At 42.5% G+C, this 27,286-nt stretch overlaps 3 protein-coding genes across 4 annotated transcripts in view; 1 reads left to right on the top strand and 2 right to left on the bottom strand.

The window, feature by feature from the left end:
* The window catches only part of LOC106564390 (interleukin-2 receptor subunit beta), a 16,768-nt gene extending 206 nt beyond the window's left edge, over nt 1-16,562 (bottom strand). The window contains exons 1-10 of one of the 2 annotated variants that reach the window (XM_014130463.3): nt 16,209-16,562; nt 9,888-9,990; nt 8,162-8,273; nt 7,954-8,026; nt 7,544-7,643; nt 5,518-5,651; nt 5,159-5,345; nt 4,645-4,744; nt 4,328-4,421; nt 1-2,604 (exon numbers count right to left, since the gene is read on the bottom strand). The exon at nt 1-2,604 is cut by the window's left edge and continues 206 nt beyond it. In XM_014130463.3, coding sequence (XP_013985938.3) covers nt 1,408-2,604; nt 4,328-4,421; nt 4,645-4,744; nt 5,159-5,345; nt 5,518-5,651; nt 7,544-7,643; nt 7,954-8,026; nt 8,162-8,273; nt 9,888-9,960 — 2,070 coding nt within the window. In that variant the 5' untranslated portion in view covers nt 9,961-9,990; nt 16,209-16,562 and the 3' untranslated portion in view covers nt 1-1,407. Of the gene's footprint in view, nt 2,605-4,327; nt 4,422-4,644; nt 4,745-5,158; nt 5,346-5,517; nt 5,652-7,543; nt 7,644-7,953; nt 8,027-8,161; nt 8,274-9,887; nt 9,991-16,208 lie in introns of those variants that run through there. The other variant, XM_045690965.2, reaches the window with a different exon arrangement.
* A 358-nt stretch (nt 16,563-16,920) lies between these two features.
* Nucleotides 16,921-19,943, bottom strand: LOC106564391 (3-mercaptopyruvate sulfurtransferase). The gene is made up of 2 exons (XM_014130465.3): nt 19,278-19,943; nt 16,921-17,800 (listed from the first exon to the last, which is right to left on the bottom strand). Exons 1-2 carry the CDS (start codon nt 19,864-19,866, stop codon nt 17,490-17,492), a joined length of 900 nt encoding a protein of 299 aa, XP_013985940.1. The 5' UTR covers nt 19,867-19,943; the 3' UTR covers nt 16,921-17,489.
* Nucleotides 19,944-20,456: 513 nt separating this feature from the next.
* Nucleotides 20,457-27,031, top strand: LOC106564392 (active regulator of SIRT1). Its single transcript, XM_014130466.3, has 4 exons — nt 20,457-20,664; nt 22,683-22,865; nt 24,232-24,329; nt 24,663-27,031. The coding sequence occupies exons 1-4, from the start codon at nt 20,610-20,612 to the stop codon at nt 24,810-24,812; spliced, it is 486 nt and encodes a 161-aa protein (XP_013985941.3). The 5' UTR covers nt 20,457-20,609; the 3' UTR covers nt 24,813-27,031.
* The last annotated feature ends 255 nt before the right edge of the window (nt 27,032-27,286 follow it).

Raw genomic sequence — 27,286 nt, 5'->3', positions numbered from 1 at the left:
TGGCCCCAAACCAGCGAACCATCAGCCCCCGGCCCAAGCTCCCAACCGCCAGGCCACCAGCCCTCCAAGACCCCCCCCCCCACCCCCCACAGTTCCCCAAGAGCTGCCCCTCAACCACCCAAGACATTTTTTATCATTCCCTACCCCAAAGCCCCCAATGCACCAACAACCAACAAAATGAACAAAAGACAAAAAAAAGACAAAGACAAAGGAAAAGAGAAAACAACAATGCAAAAAACAAAAGACATCAAGGACAACTAAAATCATAACAGCAAGGCCAACTGAATATGTTTGAGTGAATGTATGGCACTATTTATGTGCACGTGTGCATTTGAAGGAGAGTGTGTGTATATGCATGTGTACAAACACCTGCACGGCATCAGCCTCAGGCAAACAGGCATTAGCTGTAAAAACACTGCACCTCAGTGTCATTCAAACTTACTTTTTGTTTTGTTTTATTTTGACTTGTTTTACTTTTATCTTTGACCGTCATTCTATCCCCTACCAAGCAACTCCAATCCCACTTGTCTCCAATTCCACATCCCAGCCCTCAGCTTCCCTCAGCCCATCCCACCTATCTCTGCTGGCCACCATATATCTATGCACCATATATCTTTCAACTATGCTGTGATGTTTAACATACAACAGTATTATTTAAATATAAAAAAATAATAATATAATTTTTCAAAAGAGACATTACATTCAAGATGGTCATGTTAGACATAACATAATAATACATTCTTCATTTCTACTGAGAGATCTATCAGTATCAGATCAGTATTTACTGTGAACACAATCGTAGTATCATATTGATATCAGAAATAGATGTAGTACTGACAGGAAAGCCCCCTCGGCCAAACCCTACCCCAACCCATGCCGCTCTGGGCCAATTGTGTGCCGCCCTATGGGGCTCCCGCTCACGGCCGGGCTCTGACACAGCTTGCGATGCAGAGTTTTAGACCACTGTGCCACTCAGGAGGCCACAGCCCTTATTTTAAGTGTTTCTAAAGGGAAAAATGAATGGTGGAAAAACAATTGGAACCATTTCCCTGTTTGAAAGCTAGATTTTATGGGTATTATGACACCTCCACAGTGGAGCTTTATTGGAATGGATGGAATTCTACAGTATTTCATTGAAATGTTTCAATGACAAAATTACATATTTGTAAGTATTTTTTGTTGTAGTGGGGACAGTTACGTTAGTTCTTAAAAAAGTGTGTCTCTAATAGAATAAATGTGGTAAAAACAAATGTAGACATTAGTAAATGCATTTCTATAGCATCCAAAGTATTTTTTACAATGGAGGGGGAGTGCCCAGATGGAGGAGCGGTGGCTTCAAAACAGCCAGTCAGTCATCTAGTGTATATATAAATCATTAGTCCCTCCCTAGTAAAATGTTTTCATAGTTCAGTTCTGAGCTTCTTTCACTGGCATGTAGCCGCCACTAGAGGGCTCTATTGCCATTGAAGAAGACAAGAGAGACATCTCCTCCAGGAGCCTGTCATGATGACTGGTACTAGTACTGGGTCCCAGGGATGGATACAACCCCAACCCAGAGAAGGTGAAGGGTAGTTGGGGTAAAACGTCCAACGGGATTGGTAAGGGAGTGGAACAAAATGGAAATATATTGTTAGTGGTAATAAGTGGGATATGGTTACAGGCGGTCACAGTAGGCCCGACCGCATCCTCCACGCTCTCCTGACTTTCCTGATCCTCTCCCCCACTGCCAATGCCTGAATCTGGGCTCTGAGTGGCACGGCGTTGGGTCTGGAGCTGGAGATTATCCACACGTTCATAGGAGGAAGACATTGTGAGAGAACCTCCTCCAACCTCCATCTCTGTACCCTTTCCCCCTACACTATCCAACCCAGGTAGGGTGAAGGGAAGCTGGGGGAAAGCAGACAGGGAAATGGGTAAGGGGGTGGAGCAGAATGGAAAGTTATTGTTATTGATAAGAGGAAGACGCGGAACAAGGTGGAAGTCCTGAGAGACAAAATGGGGGATGGTCGAAGTAGGCCCGTCCGCCTCCTCCACACTCTCCTGACTTTCCTGATCCTCTCCCCCACTGCCGATGCCTAAATCTGGGCTTATGAGGGCCCGACGCTGGGCCTGGATATTCTCAACACGCTCATAAGAAGAAACCTGGACGATATCTTCACCTCCACTGATGCCTCCAAATATACTGCCACCCAACATCTCTCTATCCTTCCCTCCACCCCCCATCTCTCTATCCTTCCCTCCACCCCTGATATCTCCGTCCTTCCCCCCTACACCTCTATTACTAACCATCCTTTCTCCTCTGTTCTCCTCGTTCCACTCTTCTATCTCTTCAGTAGTGCCACCTACTGGTCCGTAAGGGGAGTGTACAGAGCAGGGTTCCAGCTTGGTGGAGGTGGATCCAGGCTGGGAGCATTGGGATAAGAAGTTGCTGAAGCCGGAGCGGCCACTGTTGTCCAATCTTTTCTTCAGTAGTAGTGCAGTAGCGGTCTCCCTCCTCAGGGGGGCAATGGTGCCAATGCTGTTGGTAATCTCTACCTGGGAGATTTCTTCACGGTGCAAGGCAGAGTCGACGGATTCAAAGGCAAACAAAGGACCCAGCCAAGCCTGTAGGCGCGCACAGAGAGACACAGAGAGAAACAGACACACAGAGACACAGAGAGAGAGAGAGAGAGAGAGAGAGAGAGAGAGAGACACACACAGACCGAGAGAGAGAGAGACACACACACAGAGCGAGACAGAGAGACACACACACACAGAGCGAGAGAGAGACACACACACAGAGCGAGAGAGAGACACACAGAGAGAGAGAGAGAGAGAGACACACACACAGAGCGAGAGAGAGACACACACACACAGAGAGAGAGAGACACATACAGAGCGAGAGAGAGACACACACACAGAGCGAAAGAGAGACACACACACAGAGCGAGAGAGAGAGACACACACAGAGCGAGAGAGAGAGAAAGAGAGAGAGAGACACACACACACACAGAGCGAGACAGAGAGACACACACACACAGAGCGAGAGAGAGACACACACAGAGCGAGAGAGAGACACACACACACAGAGCGAGAGAGAGACACACACACAGAGCGAGAGAGACACACAGAGCGAGAGAGAGAGACACACAGAGCGAGAGAGAGAGACACACAGAGCGAGAGAGAGACACACAGAGCGAGAGAGAGAGAGAGAGACACACAGAGCGAGAGAGAGACACACAGAGCGAGAGAGAGACACACAGAGCGAGAGAGAGAGAGAGACACACAGAGCGAGAGAGAGACACACACAGAGCGAGAGAGAGAGACACAGAGCGAGAGAGAGAGACACACAGAGCGAGAGAGAGAGACACACAGAGCGAGAGAGAGACACACAGAGCGAGAGAGAGAGACACACAGAGCGAGAGAGAGAGACACACAGAGCGAGAGAGAGAGAGAGAGAGAGACACAGAGAGGGAAAAATTATTATCATTATTTTCATTCCTTTTTATTGCAGAGGAGGCTGGTAAGGTGAGGATGGCATTGTCTTCCGACAGGTGGCTTCAATCATACATGATGCTACTGTAAGACAATGGTGAGGACAGCTCATAATAATGTCTGGTAATAAATATATGGAAACTATGTGTTTTATACCATTCCATTCATTAGACTCTAGCCGTTATAACCTAACTACAGCCATTATAACCTTACTACAGCCGTTATAACCTAACTACAGCCATTATAACCTAACTACAGCCATTATAACCTAACTACAGCCATTGTAACCTAACTACAGTCATTGTAACCTAACTACAGTCATTATAACCTAACCACAGCCATTATAACCTAACCACAGCCATTATAACCTAACTACAGCCATTGTAACCTAACTACAGCCATTATAACCTAACTACAGCCATTATAACCTAACTACAGCCATTATAACCTAACTACCGCCATTATAACCTAACTACCGCCATTATAACCTAACTACCGCCATTATAACCTAACTACAGCCATTATAACCTAACTACAGCCATTGTAACCTAACTACAGCCATTGTAACCTAACTACAGCCATTAGAACCTAACCACAGCCATTATAACCTAACTACAGCCATTATAACCTAACCACAGCCATTATAACCTAACTACCACCATTATAACCTAACTACCACCATTATAACCTAACTACAGCCATTATAACCTTACTACAGCTATTATAACCTAACTACAGCCATTATAACCTAAGTACAGCCATTATAACCTAACTACAGCCATAACAAGGAAGTGCACAATACAGGGAATAGGGTCCCTTTGGGCACATGACTTCAGTCAAAAGTAGAACTGACCTTGAAGTTTCCATCATGATGGAGTTTGAGGCCCTCAAAGTACGTGGAGGGATCTGGTATAGGAGGATTCAGAATCTTCTTGACCCTGTCAGCACTGAACGGAAATGAAAGGAAGTTGCACTTAACCAACTACAAAACATTACATCTAAAACATGATGTTTACTTTGCAGTCCGTTGGTGTTAAAATACATCACATTTACAATGGACCCCACCCCACCCCCCTCCCACACACACACACACACACACACACACACACACACACACACACACACACACACACACACACACACACACACACACACACACACACTACTCACTTTCCTTTGCAGAGCAACATGGAGACCAGCAGGACCAGTACAACAACAGCTCCCACCACGGTGACCACCACAAAGTCCTGGTCTAGAACATCAGGACTACCTGAGAACAGGACCAGAGGAACAACATAGAACATACATAGAACATATTTACAACGTACATAACAACACCACTATTTGACTAAAAGATTGGCATAGAAAAGCGTTCTTTCACATTTCTGTCTGTAAGTTTGTTTTGAGCATGTGTCTGCCTATCTAAGAATGAAAGAAAGAAATAGGGAAGGAAGGAAGGAAGGATGAAGAAGAAGAAGCTGTTTTTCAAGATTCATATGGAAACACACTAATATGCCTGCATTCCAAATGGCAACATATTCCCTGTTTAGTGCAGTACTTTTGGCCCATAGGGCTCTGCACTCTATAGGGAACTTTAGGGCCATTTGGGACACAGCCCAAGTATATATAGGCCCACATTCAAATGTGTACTAATAACCAATGACATCACAGATGCTGTATTTACCTGTCATCTGGCCCAGAGTGGAGACCCATGATGCACTGGGGCTCCAGTCGCTCCACTGACAGTCTGAGTAATTGTTTGGGACGACTCGAACCCTGACTCTGACCTGGTACCTCCTTCCTCTCTCCAGCATGTCAGGGTCCAGGTCAAAATACGTCTGTTTGTTTGATATGTTCACCTCCACAGCATCCTGCAGTACCACAACATACAGTAGGTGTACTTTCAGTAGGTGTACTTTTAGATAGTGTACAAAGAGATGTGCACTCTTTCACTGTATTCTCTCTTTCACATCTCTCCCCTTTCCCTCTTGTTATTATGTGTCCTCTGTCTCTGTCTCTCTTCCTCGACCCCCTCTCTCTCACCTCCCAGTGATGTAGTTCCTGTTTCCACTGTAGTTGGAAGTCATAGTTGAATATCATTTTTGAAATGGGAGCTCCTGGTGTCCAGGCGATTGAGGCGTTGGTGACGGTCGGCTTGCCAGGGGGATGCATTTTAACTGCCAAACACAAAACAACGTAGTCATAGTAGTACTAATATCACTGTAACAGAACTACTAGTACTAAGTTGAATTAGAAATGTTATTATCAGGTATGAATTAGTATTAAGTTGTATATAGTGCATTCAGAAAGTATTCAGACCCCTTCCCTTTTTCCACATTTTGTTAAGTTACAGCCTTATTCTAAAATGGATTAAAAAAACTATTTCCCCATCAATTTACACACAACACCCCATAATGACAAAACAAAAAATATTTGCAAATGTATTAAAAGTAAAAAACAGAAATATCTTATTTACATAAGTATTCAGACCCTTTGCTATGAGAATCAAAATTCAGCTCAGGTGCATCCTGTTTCCATTGATCATCCTTGAGCTGTTTCTACAACTTCATTGGAGTCCACCTGTGGTAAATTAAATTGATTGGACATGATTTGGAAAGGCCCACACCTGTCTTTATAAGGTCCCACAGTTGACAGTGCATGCCAGAGCAAAAACCAAGCCATGAGGTCGAAGGAATTGTCCATAGAGCTCAGAGACAGGATTGTGTCGAGGCACAGATCTGGGGAAGGTTACCAAATAATGTCTGCAGCATTGATGGTCCCCAAGAACACAGTGGCCTCCACCATTTTTAAATGGAAGAAGTTTGGAACCACCAAGACGCTTCCTAGAGCTGGCCGCCCGGCCAAACTGAGCAATCGGGGGAGGTGACCAAGAACCGGATGGTCACTCTGACAGAGCTCCAGAGTTCCTCTATGGAAATGGGAAAACCTTCCAGAAGGACAATCATCTATGCAGCACTCCTCAAATCAGGCCTTTATTGTAGAGTAACCAGGCGGTAGCCACTCCTCAAAAAAAGGCATGACTGCCTGCTTGATGTTTACCAAAAGGCACCTAAAAGACTCACACCATGAGAAACAAGATTCTCTGGTCTGATGAAACCAAGATTGAACTTCTTGGCACGAATGCCAAGCGTCACGTCTGGAGGAAACCTGGCACCATCCCTACAGTGAAGCATGGTGGTGGCAGCATCATTCTGTGGGGATGTTTTTCAGCGGCAGGGACTGGGAGACTAGTCAGTATTTAGAGAAAGATGAAAGGAGAAAAGTACAGAGAGATCCTTGATGAACACCTGCTCCAGAGCACTCAGTACCTCTAACTGGGGCTAAGGTTCACCTTTCAGCATGACCCGAAGCACACAGCCAAGACAACGCAGGAGTGGCTTCGGGACAAGTCTCTCAATGTCCTTGAGTGGCTCAGCCAGAGCCCGGACTTGAACCCGATCGAACATCTCTGCAGAGACCTGAAAATAGCTGTGCAGCAACTTTCCCCATCCAATCTGACAGAACTTGAGAGGATATGCAGAGAAGAATGGGAGAAACTCCCCAAATACATCTGTGCCAAGCTTGTAGCATCATACCCAAGAAGACTCAAGGCTGTAATCGCTGCCAAATGTGCTTTAACAAAGTACTGAGTTAAAGGGTCTGAATACTTATGTAATTATTTTTTATATATATATATACACATCTCCAGAAATGTATAAAAACCTGTTTTTGCTTTGTCATTATGGGGTATTGTGTGTAGATTGATGAGGGGAAAAAATGATTTAATCCATTTTAGAATAAGGCTGTAACATAACAAAATGTGGATAAGGTGAAGGGGTCTGAAAACTTTCTGAATGCACTGTAAATTAATAAGCTTTTCAGCATGTTTGTATTGCATTATGTTGTATCATTGTGTATTGATTTTGTGTATTTTGTATGATGACCTCACAAAACCTCATAAAGTTATAGTATTGTATCGTTGTAGTTGCTGTACAATTAATGTAGTAGTAGTAGGTTAGTAATAGCTGACACATTGTACATAATATCACTCAAATTACTGTATACTTACTGTGGTTAAATGGTTGATAGAGGTAGTTAATATGTATCACATAATCTTCTGCTTGTCCACACCGTACATCAATGGGTATTTTATCATCTTTCCAAAAGAACTGAAAGATAATTTACAGAAGTTCAGTTATCCAGGTTTGTTTGTCTATTGGTCTATATATATGCTGTCATTGTTTTATTATTATTATTATTATTATTATTATTATTATTATTATTATTATTAGGAAAAAATGTTATTAAAAAATATTTTAAAAATGACAAATTTCTGGTTAATTTATTCATCCCGATTAATATATTACATTCATGTTATTATTTTTATAATCTGTTTTTAAAATGATAGTTTTTATCTATAATAATGCACATATATAAGCAAGCATTGCTTTCAACTTGATGTAGTTTTATACAACTCACAGGATTGCCCTCAAAGACCAGACTGCCGCCTCTCAAAGTGTTGGAACCGCCCAAGGACTTCATCTCACATTGACTGTAGTTACAACAGTGAACCATTGTTTCAGTTAGCATCTCAAATGGCACCCTATTCCCTATATAGTGCACTACTTTAGACCAGGACTCTATGGGAATAGGGTTCCAGTTAGGGTGCATCCTTAGTCTTCTTTACCTTTTAATCCTGGCGTATTCACCATGCAGTGTGCATGGCATGTCTGGGGGCACGCATGTGTTGTTCAACACACATGTGATGTTACTGATGAAGTCATTGACACACTGCAGAACTGTGAGAAACAGAGACAGAGAGAATGAGAGAGGAGAGAGATAGAGAGTGAGAAAGGAGAGAGAGAGAGAAACAGAGAGAGAGAGAAATATTAAGAGTTTTAATATAAGGGTCGATATAATGTTTTATAAGGCTCAATATCATATTTTATAAGGCTCTATATCATGTTTTATAAGGCTCTATATCATGTTTTATAAGGCTCTATATCATGTTTTACAAGGCTCTATGTCATGTTTTACAAGGCTCTATGTCATGTTTTACAAGGCTCTATGTCATGCTTTATAAGGCTCTTTATCATGTTTTATAAGGCTCTTTATCATGTTTTATAAGGCTCTTTATCATGTTTTACAAGACTCTATGTCATGTTTTACAAGACTCTATGTCATGTTCTATGTCATGTTTTACAAGGCTCTATGTCATGTTTTATCAGGCTCTATGTCATGTTTTACAAGGCTCTGTATCATGTTTTATCATACACTGCTGTTCAAAAGTTTAAAATTAAAATGACATAACATTGATCAGAAATACAGTGTAGACATTGTTAATGTTGTAAATGACTATTGTTTAGGGAATATCTACATAGGCGTACAGAGGCCCATTATCAGCAACCATTAGTCCTGTCTTCCAATGGCCCGTTGTGTTAGCTAATCTTAGTTTATCATTTTAAAAGGCTAATTGATCATTAGAAAACCCTTTTGTAATTATGCGCGGAGCCTTCAGCGGCGGTCCCGAAGCCTTAAGCGGCGGTCTGCAGCCCAGAGTCTTCAGCGGCGGCCTTTAGCCCAGAGTCTTCAGCGGCGGATGGCGGTCCGAAGCCTCCAATGATGATCCATGGTCTGGTTCCTCCGGACATACAGAAGCAGGGGGATCAGCGGGCGGTGGGGGTACTACGCCCGGAACCAGAGCCGCCACCATAGACATTAGTCACCCACCCTTCCCTCCCTCCCTTTGTGTTGTGTGTTTTTTTTTGGGGGGGGGGGTGTTTGTTTTTTTTTGTTTTTTTTGTAGGTGCGGTCGGAGTCCGCATCTTTGGGGGGGTACTGTCACGTCCTGACCATAGTAAGTTGTTATTTTCTATGGTAGAGTAGGTCAGGGCGTGACAGGGGGTGTTTGTCCGGTTTTGTATTTCTATGTTTAGTTTCTTGTTTTGTATTTCTAGGTTAGTTTTTGTTTGGCATGACCTCCAATTAGAGCAGCCGGTTGTCATTGTCTCTAATTGGAGGCCATATTTAAGTTGATGTTTGTCCCACTGGTGTTTTGTGGGTGATTATTTTGTGAGTAGTGTATGCCTGCTCTGCATCAAGGCTTTCTTGTTTTTTGTATTTCAAGTCTATGGTTTATTTCATTAGTTTCACGACTGAATAAAATATGTGGAAGTACGATCACGCTGCGTATTGGTCCGATCCTTCCGAAAGCCCTGACATTAGTGAGTTTATCCCAATACTTTTGGTCCTCTAAAATGGGTGGTCTATGTACAAAAAGTCCTGTAATTTCTAAAAAGGTTCACCCTATATGGTTGAAAATACACTCAAAATTAAGCTGACAGTCTGCACTTTAACCTCGTAGTCATTATAAATCTGCTTGTGATGCATTATGAAGGGTATTGATGACTTACAGGACTGTGGTTGGCTGGAGCAGGTTAGTAGGGGGAGGAGCAGGATGACATAGAGACACCATAGAACCTCCATTATGACTTCTTCCTGGTCCTTTTTCTCATTCTAGAACACAGTAGGAGACATGACCTTAGCAACATGTGACGGGTGGCTTAGTCAGTGTTCCAAATGGTACCCTATTTCTTATATAGGGCACTACTTTTGACCAGGGCTCATTGGGCTCTGGTCAAAAGTAGTGCACTATGTAGGGAATACGGTGCCATTTGGGATGGAAAACAGAAGGAACCATAAGGGAGAAGAAAAAGTGTATATGAATTTTCTATGTCTGTTTGCGTGGTGTGTTTTTTCCATGAAAGTAGATTAAGTGTAGTCAGTTGTATTAATGCCACACGCATGCCAGTGGTGATTTTAGCATAAAATCTTGGTGGGGCAAACTCAATCTTTTTTAACACATGCCAGTAAAGCCATTTTATTATTTTACTAGGCTGATGTGGTCTAAAAATCAAGGAAAATACAATCACAAGCATCCACTTTTATATACATTATACCGACGCACAGGCAGCGCTTTGCACAAACAACACAACCCTCGCAACATCAACTGGAATTACATACGTCTATTACTGAACTTTCTGTTGAAAAAAACTATTTGAATGAGTACAGTGTCACTGTCAAACATGGTTACAGACCCAACAACATTTTATAGTATCCCCTCCTCGTGAAGAATACCACATCAGCTAATTATAATACACAAAGTAAGCAAAACAAATCATTCCAACATTGTCTAAAATGATGAATAAGATACTGTACTGAGATATACCTATATAAGCAATATAGCAATTGGGATGTACAAACTATGGCATAAGGGAACGATGAGTGGATAAGAGGCAAGCTGTAATTTCGATTAAGATATTAATGAGCGAGTAGCCGATATTTGTCCAGCACTTTTGAAATGTACAGGGACAGAGTTCAGAACATCGGCCATTCTTACAATGTTCTCCCTGTACACCAAGTGAGAACTGTAGGATAAATAATGGGGGAATATAAGCACACAATGAAAGCACTTACAATATTCGATGATGACATTTCTCTAAAACAGGCTATAGGCAACATGTGCACCACCAAGTCAGAACAGTAGAATAAGTTCTAAGGGGGAGAGGTATGAAATTCTTAGGATGAGGCCTTATGGGCTACTAACAGCTTACTATACAACATACACTTAGTATTACTTTCTTAGCTACTGTATACATATCTCCCTGGCATATTACATAATTTATCCAGCAGTATACAAGACATATTTCTGGACACAACCGTTGTTGTGCTGTGCTCACTTGAATGTGGCGCAGTGGTCCTTCTTGTGGGAAAACTTTGTCATCAAACTGTCATCAAAGTCTGTCATTCTCTGGATTTATACTGCTTTCAAGACAACTGGGAACTCGGAATAAAACAAACAATCATGACATCAGTGTTCTTCAGGTCGGAGATCTAGAAAGAGGCCAGAGTTCCGACTTGGAATTTCAAGTTGGATGACCATTCAAAATGTATTTTTCCAGTCTGCGCCCGTTTTATTCCGAGGTGCCAGTTGTCTTGAATGTGGCAGAAATCATGCTGGATTGACTCCATGACCAATGTATTCAACCTTTTCTGACCTATGATGTTGCATGTGAATGTTAATCCATTTAAGCTTGGAAAAGAGAGCCTTTCAGACAGATGTTTTAAGTCCTTAAACCCAGACTTGGACCACACACCCTTTCCACCGAATAGCAGGCAAGGAAAGCAAAATAGTGATTGCTTTGCGACTCTTGCAGTTAGCCATTGAAAATTTAAGCAGGAAGCACCAGTGACTTGGTCAATAGAAAAGTTGTCAGATGAAGCAGATGCTAAGATACAGGATTGTTTTGCTAGCACAGACTGGAATATGTTCTGGGATTCTTCCAATGGCATTGAGGAGTACGCCACCTCAGTCACTGGCTTCATCAATAAGTGCATCAATGACGTCGTCCCCACAGTGACTGTACGTACATACCCCAACCTGAAGCCATGGATTACAGGCAACATCCGCACTGAGCTAAAGGGTAGAGCTCCCATGTTCAAGGAGCGGGACTCTAACCTGGAAGCTTATAAGAAATCCCGCTATGCCCTCTGACGAACCATCAAACAGGCAAAGCGTCAATACAGGACTAAGACAGAATCGTACTACACCGGCTCCGATGCTCGTCGGATGTGGCAGGGCTTGCAAACTATAACAGACTACAAAGGGAAGAACAGTCGAGACCTGCCCAGACTAAACACCTCCATCTGCAACTGGATCCTGGACTTCCTGATGGGCAGCCCCCATGTGGTAAGGGTAGGTAACAACCCTTACCACAAGCGGTACCGGAGCGCTAAGTCTAGGTCCAAGAGGCTTCTAAACAGCTTCCATCCCCAAGCCATAAAACTCCTGAACATTTAATCAAATAGCTACCCCCCCCCCCCCTTCACGCTGCTGCTACTCTCTGTTACTATCTATCCATAGTCACTTTAATAACTCTACCTACATGTACATATTACCTCGAATAACTGGTGCCCACGCACCTTGACTCTGTACCTGTACCCCCTATATTTAGCCTCACTATTGTTATTTTACTGCTGCTCTTTAATTATTTGTTACTTTCATTTCTTATTTTTTTGTGTATTTTTCTTAAAACTGCATTATAGGTTAACGGCTTGTAAGTAAGCATTTCACTTTAAGGTCTACACCAGTTGTATTCAGCGCATGTGACAAATACATTTTCATTTGATGGGCAGTGTGCTGTTGGCTACCATTCTCTCATGTGGGGTTTTAGTAAAAGGTCACTGTGGTTAGAGAGACTGATGTTATGTTCAGCCTGAGGTGTGAAGTTTCCACTCCTCTGTTATATAAACAACCATCTAACAGGTACAAGATGTGTTGAAACGGTGAAGAAGAAGAAGAAGATTGTGATGATGATAATGAATGACCTGGATGATATGTTAGTGCAGGGCTGGGACAAAAGCATGCACACCCTGTGTGGCTATAATGCTTCTACAAGGAATACCAGTACTGCGTAACATTGGTCATTCCTTTGAACTGTTTGTAACAAATTGATAGGTGGTTGAAGGTTGCGCAAGAGCAAAATGTTTATATCAGAGGATGGCTCATAATAATGCATTGAATGGAGTTAATGGAATGGTATCAAACACATGTAATCAGTGTGTTAGATGTGTTTGATACCCTTCCATTAATTCTGTTCCAGCCATTACTATGAGTCTGTCCTCCGATTAAAAGAGCCACCAGCCACCACTGGTTTCTGTACATTGTTAGCTGTGAAGCCTTGTGATGTCATGTTCGCTGTCAAATGTACCAACAGTCCTGTGTGTCCCAATTCAGGGCTTTCCAGCCCTGACCTGGTAGCCTGGTCCCAGATCAGGGCTTTCCTGCCTTAACCTGGTAGCCTGGTACCAGATCAGGGCTTTCCTGTCTTAACCTGATAGCCTGGTACCAGATCAGGGCTTTCCTGTCTTAACCTGGTAGCCTGGTACCAGATCAGGGCTTTCCTGCCTTAACCTGGTAGCCTGGTACCAGATCAGGGCTTTCCTGTCTTAACCTGGTAGCCTGGTACCAGATCAGGGCTTTCCTGCCTTAACCTGATAGCCTGGTCCCAGATCAGGGCTTTCCTGCCTTAACCTGGTAGCCTGGTCCCAGATCAGGGCTTTCCTGCCTTAACCTGATAGCCTGGTCCCAGATCAGGGCTTTCCTGTCTTAACCTGGTAGCCTGGTACCAGATCAGGGCTTTCCTGCCTTAACCTGATAGCCTGGTACCAGATCTGTTTGCGCTCTTGTTTGGCATGACAAGGAGTTGGCATGATAGCACAAACAGTCTGGCACTCAGGCTACTGTCCAGGGCCTGTATTCATAAAGCCTCTCAGAGTAGGAGTGCTGATCTAGGATCAGTTCTGCCTTTTAGGTCACAGTTACAAAAACAGAGGGGGGGGGGGGGGGGGGTGATCCGAGATCAGCACTCCTACTCTGAGATTCTGTCCCTGAGATACTGTCCCTGATGGTCTTTGTCCCTCTTATTGGTCTCTGGGTCAGACATTAGGAAGTTCCCTTCAGTGAAGTGAAACAGCACAGCAGACATTATCAACCTCTGAGAAAACAGTTTAAAGGTCAGTATCGCAGAGAACACACACATGCCCACGCAAGCACGAACGCAAGTGCAGTCTTAACGCACGCACGCACACACACTCACAAAACAAATTATCCATGCACACACACACACAAGCACATTCTGCATGCACGCAGTACTCACATGCACGCAGTACTGCATGCACGCAGTACTCACACACACATGCATACACACACACACACACACACACACACACACACACACACACACGCACACACTCACAAAACAAATTATCCATGCACACACACACACAAGCACATTCTGCATGCACGCACACACAGTACTCACACACACATGCATACATACACACATACACATGCACACACACACACACACACACACACACACACACACACACACACATACAAAGGGGCTGCAGGTAAGAAAACCACAACGTCCTCGTTTCCCAGAATGTTTACAAGCTGTTTCCAATAACAAACAAACCACAAACCACTAACACCCCTGTCCCTCCTCCTCTCTTCTCTACCTCTCTTCTCATCCTCTGCCAAACCAAACCTCAAACTAACGCCCCCTCCATTCTTCTTGTTATCATGTACACATCTCCCCTCCTCCCCTCCCCCCTCCCTATCTTCTCTCTGACTCCCCCCTCCCTCTCCGACTTCCTTTCCACCAACACTCACTCCCCTCCTCCCCCCTCACCTCCCCCTCTTGTCTTTGACTTCCTCTGTACCTGTGGCTGGGTGTGTACATCCTGTCCTACTTAAACACTGGACCAAATAAACCCCTAGGTTACATCCTAACTTGCACCCTTGTGCACTATATACCCTAGAGGCCCTGGTTAAAAGTAGTACACAATATAAGGAATAGGGTGCCATTTGGAACACACTCCTAAGCCCCTCCACAATGAGGACAATGGTCTCCAGTTCAACCGTACCTCAACCCACAAGGTGTGCAGGGTTTTGCTCTAGTTCTATATGAACATCCTGTCCTAGTAAACCCAGGCCCAGATCAGCTCCTAGTCCTCTACATAATAAAGCCCTAACCAACCCTTAGCACCCTCTATAAAGCCCTAACCAACCCATAGCCCCCTCTATAATAAAGCCCTAATCAACCCCTAGCCCCCTACATAATGAAGCTCTAATCAATCCATAGCCCCCTCTATAATAAAGCCCTAATCAACCCCTAGCCCCCTACATAATGAAGCTCTAATCAATCCATAGCCCCCTCTATAATAAAGCCCTAATCAACCCCTAGCCCCCTACATAATGAAGCTCTAATCAACCCATAACCCCTTCCATAATAAAGCCCTAATCAGCCCCTAGCTGATAGATCTGCACAAAGCTTGAAAAAGTGATTAAAAGCCTTGGGTTCTCTGGGACCAGGATGGAAGAATACTGTGGTAGCGCATAGCCTAGATGTCTCAATGGCCCCAAAGGATTGGAGAGGCGTATGCAATATTGTAACAACTCCGCTCTCTGTGCATCTCTTAAGTGGTAATAGTAATCATCAGTACCATGATTTTACATTTTTTATTTTATATTTAAACCTTTAACTAGGCAAGTCAGTTAAGAACAAATTATTATTGACAATGACGGCCTACCAAAAGGCCTTCTGCGGGGACGGGGGCTGGGATTAAAAATAAATTAAATAAAAATATAGGACAGAACAGACATCACGACAAGAGAAACAACATAACACTACATAAGAGACCTAAGAGAACATAGCATGGCAGCAACACATAACACAGCATGGTAGCAACACAATGATCATGACCTCAACTGCTTAATACTGCGTCTTCCAAATGATCACACTCAAACCCACACATGGGCAAACACACAGGCAGAGTAGCTTTTCTTGATTGAACAACAAACGTAATCCATAACCACCTGAATACATCATAGATGTTGGATCTTCATTTGAGCCAGGTTGCTACAGCAGCAACCCGAAATGTGAATTATAATTAATGGACATTTTTTGTAGGGGTTGATACCTTTTTGTTAGGGCAAATCAAGTCTGACAAAGAGGAAATTAAACTTTAGAAGCCTTATTCAACCTTAATTACACTACAAGTTTACATTTTCTACTGTGCAGGAAAATTCTAAGCAACAAAAGTGATCAAATTAAGATCCTACATCTGTATATGAATATTCAAATAGAGCACCAGTCAGAGAGCCTTACCTTGTATAGTGGACCTTCTTGTAGTCTCAGAAACACCGGCTTCTCAATGCTCTACGTTTGAGTTACATTTCACTCTGAATTGAAGGACAAGTGCTTAATGATGAATCAGTTTCTTGTCTCTCAATTGGTCACCACTGAATGATTCAACCCCATTAATGACGAGAAAAACGTCTGCCTGCCTTCTCTGAAAAGTAAATGAGTGAACAGAAAAGTGATTGCTGACTGAAAAGGAATTTCTGTGGTTTCAGTTAGTTTCAACTGAAACCACATACGTCATCAACGCAGCTATCTGTACTTACTTCCCTTTGTCAGAAGCGGGGGTGGAGAATTTTTTGGTAAAAATGTAAGTTCTTCTTTCGATCTGTTCTTGTTTCTTTTTCTAAAGCATCAGATATTACTTCTGCTATTGTGAAACTTTAAGAAGTGTAAAAATATATATTTTTTTAAATATTCCTTTCTGAAAATAACAGGTGCAAAAGCTTTGAAAACAACTTGTGAGGTAATGAAAGAGCGAGCAAAAGAGAACAGACGTTTTGCTGCCATCAAGTGGACAAAGTATGACTAGAGTATGGCCTTGATGCAACAAGTAGTTGATTTTCCACAGGTGCTTTTCTCCTCCACAAGCAACTATGAAAAGAGACTGTTCATTACATGTTAGTCTTCCTTCAACCGTATCCAGGTGCTTTATTTATACAGCAAAAGGATAAAGAGGTTTAATAGTTATTATTTTTAATATCAGATACAAGAATTCAACCATGTTAACAAATAAAATAAAAATCAGTGACATTACAACATTGATTGATATTTACTACATTCATATGACTACAGAATGTCTTATGGTTTGTGTAGGTGTGTGGGGTTCAGCCCAATCCATCTGTACGTGAGGACCAGACCCACACACTGTTCAGCAGAGATACTGGATTGTCCAGTGGGGCCACCCACTTCCCCTCGTGTTGAGGAAATTATAGTGATGTCATTGTCTGTCGTGTGAATGATAAGGCTAATGAAAGACTGAGTAACTGACGTGAATTCAAACTCCAACTGACCTATGACATGTGATCGTCACCAGCCCTCTCTAGTCCAAACAGTAGTATACAGTTACCCCCAGACACTGACCTAAGGCTAGTTTTACATTGCTCCTTAAGAATTGAGGGTACACTGATCCTAGATCTGTGCCTACAGGGTGGGGGGGGTAAGGAAGTTTCTAACTATTGTCCAATAATCCTCCAATCACAGTGAGCTTCCTCCCTCCCCATCCAATCACACATTCCTCTTACTCCCTCATTCAAACACAGGGGAGTGTTTCCCAAACCCCACAGAGATTACATGCTCGGGCACGGCGCGGGTGTACCACTCGGACCACGCCCCGTCGTACACAGACACCCCAGGGTGCCCGCACTCGTGGGCGGCAAGAGCCACATGGCAGGCAGTCACACCCGACCCACAGGACACGCAGAGCGGGAGGGAGAGGTCGACACCAGCCTGGGTGAACATGGTCTGGAGGTCTTCACGGGGATGGAGGTGACCGGACGCAGAGAGGAAGGAGGAGAAGGGCATGCTGATGGAGCCAGGGATGTGGCCTGGCTCAGTATCTGAAAGAGAGGAGGAAGAGAATGAATGGGTGACAAAAAGGACAAACAGAGGGAAAGGGTTAGTGCTGCTGGGTGAATTTCCACAGTCTAAAAATGCTCCCTCTTCCTGTGTCGTTTCCATGCCAATAGAGAATACTCAAGAGATCAAAGTCCCCAGCCGGAAAGACACTTATAGGCAGATGAACACTGAAATGTGTGAAAGAGCACGTATGTAATGTGTGTGTGTGTGTGTGTGTGTGTGTGGTGTGTAGGACAACTTCAGAATAAATAAAGTACAGCCACATAAGACCTTATCGCCATAGAGGTAAATTAGAACACTTAGAACGAATAGAGCGTCACAACAAGGTAGATTTGAACACCTGGAATGGATAGAGCGTCACAAGAAGGGGTCTGCGCTAAACTGGTACAATACCAATCAAGTGCAACAGTCAAATCTACAGAATTGTATTCAGACTACTACTATATGTAGTGTTTCCACACCGTTCACTACAGTGTGTGTGCATGCATGCATGCCTATGTGTGTATGGTACACAATTGTGCTGACAGATGTTCTGATTTATGACCCAACCTCCATGTTTGCTTATCAGCTTGTGCAAACAAAGGAGGCCTATGGCTTGCGTCTGCAAACGTCATCTTGTGCAAAGCCTTGCTTCCTCTGTCCTCGTCTCCTCAATTCCACTCAAAGCTTATTGGAGGAAGAGGTCCAAAGGAAGGACCTTGGATCCTCTCCTTCAATGAGCTTTGGAGAGGAATTGAGGAAACAAGGACAGAGGAAGAAAGGATTTGACAGGTAAGTACATTTCAGACCAAGTGTGCACCCAAAAATCCCACCCCATTTCCTACATAGGGCTCTGGTCCAAAGTAGTGCACTATGGGTCCTGGTCAAAAGTAGTGCACCATAGGATGCAGCCAGTGTACGAGGAGGAAGTCACACGTTCAGCAGGTCTGTGCCTCAGGGCCAGACAAAGTCCACATCCCATAGATAACACACCCATTATCTATCGCAACATGACAGCTGAGAGAAACTGGATCATCTAACATGAGCAATCTGTCAGTCTATTGTGTTGTTGATTATGGGTCAAAGTTCAATGGAGGAAGATATCCGGAGGATTGGAGGAGAGGAGTGGGCTACTCCGTGATCAGTAGTTGGTCTAGGCCTATTGATTATAGGTCAAAGGGGGTTGTTGTTTATGTTTACCCCCACAGTTGGAACCCTGTTGGCCTATCAGCAGAATTGATCAAATGCTAAATGAGCTACTAATAAGGTGACATGAGCAGGCCTCCATACTTGAAGTTATGGCTAGTTATACACCTATTGTAGGCTACACCTCTCTTGTGTTTATATCTTTTTTTTTTGCATTTTCTTAAAATGTTTAACTCTGCGTTGTTGAGAAAGGGTAAGTAAGCATTTCACGGTAAAATCTACACCCAATGCACTTTCTGTGTGTGTGTGTGTGTGTGTGTGTGTGTTGCTCACTGTCTCTGGGTTCTGGATCCACCCCTCTGAATCTCCCCCCTGGTCTGGCATCGACCACCTGAAATTCTTTACTATCCAGATTATCCAGGATGTCCTGGTACGTCTTCACCCAGGAGCGGTTCAAAGAGGCCCTAAATTCGGTCTGCTCGGGTCGGGAGTACCGGTCACTCACTGGAAGTCCCTCGTTCGCCCAGTTTTTGAGTCCTCCATTCAGAACCGAGACAGAACTGTGGCCGAAAACTCGGAACATCCACCAAACTCGAGGCGCAGAGAACGCGCCGAAGTTGCTAGCATCGTAGACCACGACGTGCGTATCGTTTCCAATTCCCAAATTTCCAACATAATCTGCAAAAATGCGCTCGGATGGCAGCATATGATCCAGCGGAGAAGTTTTGTCGCAGCACTGGTCTATGTCAAAGAAGGCTGCACCCGGAATATGCCTCTTTTTGAATTCGCTCTTGGCGTTGCGCCTGAGTTTGGGTAAGTACCAAGACGTGTCCAAGACGCGGAGTTTGGGGCCGACCCGTTGGTCTTTGACGGCATCGAGAAGCCACTTGGATGCGACGATAGCCCTCACTTGGAGCGCCATGGTTGAACGTGTAATTCCCGACGGTTGCAAAGGTGATACAGGTAGAACGAGAGGCGGGTTTTATGGGGAGAGAGAGAGAGAGCTGTCCCAGGAGAAATAACACGCCCCCAATGCACAGCCTGTAGTTACAGCTGAAAGTGAATGGGGGCGTCACCATAAGGCCAACAGACATTCATCAAAATTAACAGCAAGGCAACTTTATATAAATCGTCTACTCGGTATTTGCGTCGTTTTTTTATTATTATTTTTTCATATGGAATTGTGCGTAATTTGTAACATTTTATTTACAAAAACATATATAGACAAAAACATATAACAACTTAACATTTACATACATTTCCAAAAACATTAATGGCATCACACTTGCTCAGACCGACATTTTCCCACCGTATCCACAACAATTGAAACAGGATCAGATGATTAACTTTATAAAGCATGTATTTAAATAATTTATAAATAATAATAAGGCTAAGTAACCTCATTAACATGACCTTATGTGTTTTCTATGACGTGTCATCATTTTTCCAAAAGCGAAAGGTATTTTGACAACAATCCGGAACCATTTTGTGATGGTGCACTTTGAAAATAGTTTTCACCCGAGTAGTGATTCCCAAACACTATTTGCCGGATGTTGAATTCACATGTTATTTTTTACAGAAGCAAGATAGTTTTGCTAGATTTGCCGGAGAAATCTTAACGTTTACTCACATGTTTGTTATTTAAAAAGTAAAGTGCATATCAACATGTCGGCATCAATGATTCGGAGGGGACTGGAGTTGCTAAGCGATGACATAAAAGGTAAATTATCTACAGTAACCACGGTTTCATTAGCTGGTTGGGTCATTCCTACTTTGAGGTGCATTTTCTGCCCCTAGGAAATATCAGTTCTTATTTAGTGTAAAGTGTGGATTCCAAAGGCTTTAAGTATAATGTCAGGTGTTATGTACCTTAAAAACACAAACATATGGATTCTGAAAGGGAATTTTATGCTTTAAAAAAAAAAAAAAATTCAGTAGATGTAGTCGTTTTTCCCACGTCCCCAGGTGTTATTTATCAACTTCCACAAGAAATATAAGCCATGACATTTATAACATCTTTAATCATTAACGTTTTTTCATGATCATTGTATTCATTATATATTTTCTGTTTTTCCCTGATATCACTTTCCACCCTTTTAGTTTGTTGTAATTCTCCATTTAAGAAAACAACCCCTTCCTACAATGACACCACATTCAGGAAATCTAATTTCTTTGATGGGAAAACTATGGTACAAAGCTAAATAAATATAAACACTCAGCTTTATCTGTTTTTCCATGTTTCATGTTAGTCTGTATGTCCAACTCATAAATGTTCACCCTGTTAGGCTAAGTTATACAGAGAAAAAATATATTTGATAGAGAAGTTAAAATCCTGTTCAAGTGTTCACCATTATGCGAGCTCAATCTTGCTCATTCACAGAGCTATGGCACATTTAGGCAAAACATTTCAACCCAGTTAGGATTATGCAACTAACAAATTGGAAAATGCACCCAAAAAGTTCCTGAGCTTGACCTGTATGTTTTTCGGAAAGTCAAACATCCTTTTTCTGATAGGAAAAAAAATATGTATGTGTGTGCGTGTTCTAAAGTTTTGAGGTCCAAATGGTACCGCATTGTGGGAATGACTGAGCTAGCTATGTTAGCTTCGATGCAACCAAGATAGCGTCCAGCACAATTTAAAAACTATGTAAATACTCTCTTGGTTGCATCGAAGCTATAGCTATCTATGAAACACCAAGGGCACAGGTTGAGAGCAGTTTATGACAATTCAATTGGCTTTCCAGACGTAGATCTTTAGTTCGGTGATGTTCCTATTTATTGCAGATAAACGACATACTTTGCATAATATAAATACCGAAATGTCACAACGTGAAAGAAAGGTGCATTTCATACGTGTTGTAGTGAGACCCGTTATTCAAATAAAATTGTATTTGTCACATGCGCCGAATACAACAGGTGTCGACTTTATCGTGAAATGCTTACTTATGAGCCCTTCCCCAACACTGCATAGTTAAAAAGTACGGACATAATATATAATTAGCTATAAAAAAAAAAATAGGAAAATAGTAGCTAACACAATGGAATACCAATAACGAGGCTATATACAAGGAGTACCGGTACTGAGTCAATGTGCAGGGGTACGAGGTAGTAATATGTACATGTAGGTTGGGGTAAAAGTGACAAGGCAATCAGCATAGATAATAAACAGGGTAGCCGCAACACGTGTGAACGTATCTAATGTATGTATGTAATGTATGTATGTATGTATGTATGTATGTAGTGTGTTGCGAGTGTCAGTGTTGTGAGTGTGCATAGAGTCAGTGCACAAAAAGGGGGGGTCAATGTAAATAGTCCGGGTAGCCATTTGATGATCTGTTAAGCAGTCTTATGGCTTGGGGATAGAAGCTATTAAGGAGATGTTTGCAGCTGTAGAACTTTGAGGAGCTGAGGGCCCATGCCAAATCTTTTCAGCTTCCTGAGGGGGAAGAGGTGTTATCGTGCCCTCTTCACAACCATTTTGGTATGTTTGGACCATGTTAGGGTTCACATCGTTACAGTATTTATTCTATGCAAAGTAGTGTCATCTGTGCTAACACTTCCTGGTCACCACTGTGTGCCTATTTACACGTGACCTATTAGCCCATGTGAAACATACCTAGACAGACCACATACACAACACACAGGAGCACATAACATAAGCAGTCCAAAATGTCTCCGACACAAATGTCTCTCTCTCACTCCCCCTTTCTCCCTCCCTATCTCCCTCCGCGGTGTCAGATGGTAGCAAGAAGCAGAAGAGCGCAGCCAAGAAGAAGCACACACCGAGCAAGGCTGAGGTGATGGGCCTGGTGAGCACCAACCGTCAGGGCGTCAGCAGGCAGGTCCGGCAGCTGCAGGGGCGTCTCGGTCCAGGGAAGAGCAAGGCCACCGTCAAAGACAAGAGGATCAAGTCTGCCGTGGGTGAGTGGCTCAACGCGTTCAGAGGCACAAAGCATTTCTGTGCACTGTGTAGAAAAACGAACACATGAATTCCTGTAGGGATGGTCTGGCACATATAAATATAGTCTAGTAATTCTATTGCTATGGTCTCTGTTCATGCTATTTCTATTTCTGGTTGATGTCATGCAACTAGCTAGAATGTTTTTGTTTTTTTCTTGGGTTGAGGATCATGCTCTTCTCTTAGCTATTTGTTGACTGGTGTGTCTGAAGAAGGAAACTAGTCTGTCTGTGAAACTGGTGTCAGTGTATCAGCTTCCTTATGTAGTCAAGGGGAATTCAACTCTTACCCTATGAGATTAATTAATTATACCCACCTGGTGTCCCAGGTCTATTATTTTTGCTCACGGGGTCAAAACATAATTACAAATCATTTGTAGACTGCAAATTAGTGGTGTAAAGTACTTGAGTAAAAATACTTTAAAGTACTACTTAAGTCGTTTTTTGGGGTAGCTGTACTTTACCTTAATATTTGTAACTACTTTTACTTAAACTCATTCCTAAAGAAAATGATGTACTTTTTACTCCATACGTTTTCCCTGACACCCAAAAGTACTCTTTACAATTTGAATGTTTAGCAAGACAGAACATGGTCCAATTCACACACTTTTCAAGAGGACATCCCTGGTCATTACTACTGCCTCTGATCTAGCAGACTAACTAATCACAAATGCTTCGTTTGTAAATGATGTTTGAGTGTTGGAGTGTGCCCCTGGCTATCCGTAAAAAAAATTTAATAACACATTGTGCTACTGGTTTGCTTAATATAAGTAATTAGAAATTATTCATCATTTTGATACTTAAGTACACCTGAGTCATTTTCTATTAAGGTCTCTTTACTTTTACTCAAGTATGACAATTGGGGACTTTTTCAACCACTGCTGCAAATTGACCGCAAGAAGCCCAAACAGATATAATATTTGACTAAAACATAATCATTTCTTATCTTGCTTACATTTGTATACGATCACATACAGTATCTCTTTATTATATGTGGGAATACTTTGGAACTTGAAAATGAAAATCACTTGGCGCTGATTTGCTTTTGTTTTTACAGTCTGTCCAATAATAAAAATGAAACGTTAATCAAATCAATAGAATCACACGGGCTGCCAGTTGAGGAACCCTGGTCTAGTCTGTCCGTAAACCTGGTGTCAGTGTGTCAGCCTCGTGGGCCGACTCCTTACCATCCTCTTTTGTCTCCATCTTGTGTTTCCATAGATTATGCGTAGGCCTTCTGTGCAAACTCCTCAGGTCATATCATTTAGTGTCTGTGTCATGGACTTCGTCTTGACCTCTGAACTGGGATGTCATGTCTTTGTGTTTCCAGAGGAGTTCAGGAAGAAGCAGGGGAAGAGCCATCTGAGCTCCAACCTGCTGTACTTCCTGGGGACGGGCTTCAGAGCTACAGACTCCGACACTATGAAGGTAAGAGACAGTCTGACAGTTTAAATGTCATGCCCTCTAAATACTACTACTATGGAGGATAGTTGGTTGAGGTCTTTGGTCCCTGTCATGACTTTTGATTGATTTGGTAAAATAACTGCAGATGCATGTGAATTGTGTTCATTAGAACGGAAAAATGCTTTAACATTTTGAAACGGAAAGCAAAAATGTAGTGTTTTATTTTATTGGATAGGTCCTATCCCTGTTTCAGTCCATTTGTCTTCTAAGTTCCTAATGAACGTGACCCTCTTATGGGTGAATCACATAGTCTAGGAAATGAAGATGAAGACTGTCTCCCCTCTTATTCCCCTTCAGATCGTCAACCAGAATTTGGGCCGGCAGTCACGACACCGTCCGGACCGCCCGGTCAAGAAAGCCCCCAAGGAGAAGTCTGTGTTCACAGAGGATGAGTTCCAACAGTTCCAGAAGGAATACTTTGGCAGAACTGTGGAGGAGGGGAACTAGACAGATTCTAGTTCCAGAGACTTAAGACTGCTTTCCAATTCCAGAGGTGTGCGCTTCACACTCCTTGCCATGGATTGCTAACTTCACCATTGTTAAAGGTCTAATGCAGCCATATTTCAATATCGACTAATTTATGGGTAACAATTAAGTATCTTACTGCGATTGTTTTTAAAATAACATGGTCAAAAATAAACAAAAAACCTTCTTAGCAAAGAGCAATTTCTCAAACAGTTATCTTCCCATGACTGTCTGGGAGTGGTCTGAGTGGGGAGGGAGAAAACTAGCTGTTATTGGCAGAGAGGTTGGAACTCTCTTATTGGTCTAGCAACTAATTTACCTCCTGGTTATGTCACCAGGCAGGCCAAAACTCCATCTCACCAAAACAGGCTGACATTTTAGCCGGTCTTTTCAAACAGCTTACTCTAACAGGGCATTTTCACAGTATTATTCCAACCTCCTAGGAGGGGGGGGGGGGGACAGTAAAATCACATTTTGGACTGCAATGGGCCTTTTAAATCCATGGGAGAATGTGGGTTCAGTTCCAGAGCCAATGAGGACTTGGTAAAGAGATCGGACACTTGACGGACTTTCGTTTTTGTCCAAAGTACTTCACTTTGGACTCGGAATGTGATACTGCGCTACATGGACAACAAGTGACTGACTGTTAAGTGGCCTTGAGGCTCATTCCAAACGTGTTCTATTCATGCAGGAGAAAATAGTAAACTTTCAGAGAAACAAAAGTATTGTTTAAAACTTCATTTTCTACTTGTCTTCAAATCGATTTTCAGAGAATTTCTTGTTTCCTTCTGTTAAAAAGAGGAAATCACAATGAACTAGAGTATGCTGTTTTATTAAGTGAATTTTCAGAAAGTAAATGTCTTGTCCCTTTTGTGTTAGCCGTTAACTGTCATGCAAATCATTGCGCTGTCACAGTTATTTACCATTAACATAAACATGTTTTGTATCTCTGGGCATACAAGTCGCTGATGTGTGCCTTTTGGAACCGCTACATTTCAAACAGTAATAATTCCATTTAATATTGACCATCACAAAAATTCCATTGTTTAGGCACGTCTTAACTAAGAAACATAATACAAATATACGATACTCCCACCCACCCAAAGTAATTAGACGGACGAAGATGATGCATAGTGAGGTCAGACAATGTAACCTTGATAATGACGTCACTACAAAGGCAATAGAAATTCCCATCAAACACTTCATTATGCTGTATGTGCAGACGCTTTCATCCAAACCGACATTTTTTACATTTTAGTCATTTAGCAGATGCTCTTATCCAGAGCAACTTACAGTAGTGAGTGCATACATTTCATGCATTATTTTTATTATTATTTTATTTTTTGTACTGGCCCCTCGTGGGAATCGAACCCACAACCCTGGCGTTGCACACACCATGCTCTACCAACTGAGCCATGCGTACATTTTACATATCGGTGGTCCTGGGAATCAAACCCACTACCCTGGTGTTACAAGCGCCGTGGTCTACCAATGGATTGAATTTGAATAAACTGAATTCTGAGGATAAATGGTGATGGGAGTGCATCATCTTTAATCAATGGTGTAGACTAGAGAATTCCATTATGAATAAGCCCAACTCTCTTAGGCTGTGTTTACACAGCCACCCTAAAAACCCAAATCGGATTTTCTTTATAGCCAATCTTTTTTTTCTGAATGTCCACACGTGACCCATATCAGATCTATGCACATTCACACTTGATGTAGCCTCTGAAGTAGCACACAGATTTCACTGTTCCTTTAAAATGTGGGGTGGTTGTCATGGTAACGACGGGTTGTAAAAAATAATGTATAATAATTTCTAAACAAAACAAAATCTGAGTGTCCAGACAGGTCGCATATAGAGAGCAATTAATAGTAGTCCTAAAGGCGTCTTTTTGTAGGCACTAACTCCGTCATGGTTCGTTGACCAACACCTATTGAACCCTTTCTGTGTTTACAAATATTGCCACACGAGGGCGATGCGCGCAAGTTGGTGGCAGAACACGGAGGAATTCTTATAGAATGCCAACCAAAAAATGCTATTTACATGTTGCTTATGAGTGCATTTCACACTACTTTTGAATTGTAATTGGGTTTTAAGTCTAATATAAATGTCCTGCTTAATATAATGTTTGTGTCATCCTCGCAAATCAACTGCATTATACTTAAGCACTTCAACCAATAAAATGGTTCTTTGTCTAGTTTTTGATACAGCCTATGTCAATGAGCGTTAGCATTCTAGCTAACAACTGCTGCATCCAAAATAGTTATTTTGCTAAAGTCACAACCAAATATAATCTTAGCAATTGTTCAAGCTAGAATCAAAACATAATTGTAAGCGTATGTGAACCCCAAAACGTGATGTTGTTTACAAGTAATAACGTAAATCTAGGCTATGATGAATGGGCGCAGGTGGCGATGGCTTTCTTACTACAGCCAAGAGTCGCGTGACGTCA

The sequence above is a fragment of the Salmo salar genome, chromosome 12 (assembly GCF_965601325.2).
Source record: "Salmo salar chromosome 12, fSalSal1, whole genome shotgun sequence".
Classification (NCBI taxonomy): domain Eukaryota; kingdom Metazoa; phylum Chordata; class Actinopteri; order Salmoniformes; family Salmonidae; genus Salmo; species Salmo salar.
This window is presented reverse-complemented; position numbering and strand designations above follow the sequence as displayed.

Coding starts and splice junctions, on each gene's coding strand:
- LOC106564391 (XM_014130465.3), bottom strand. CDS start 19,866: ATGGCGCTCCAAGTGAGGGCTATCGTCGCATCCAAGTGGCTTCTCGAT. Junction 17,801..19,277: donor GGATCCAGAACCCAGAGACA/GTGAGCAACACA, acceptor CCTCTCTTTCAG/ATACTGAGCCAGGCCACATC.
- LOC106564392 (XM_014130466.3), top strand. CDS start 20,610: ATGTCGGCATCAATGATTCGGAGGGGACTGGAGTTGCTAAGCGATGAC. Junction 20,665..22,682: donor GCTAAGCGATGACATAAAAG/GTAAATTATCTA, acceptor CCGCGGTGTCAG/ATGGTAGCAAGAAGCAGAAG. Junction 24,330..24,662: donor CAGACTCCGACACTATGAAG/GTAAGAGACAGT, acceptor ATTCCCCTTCAG/ATCGTCAACCAGAATTTGGG.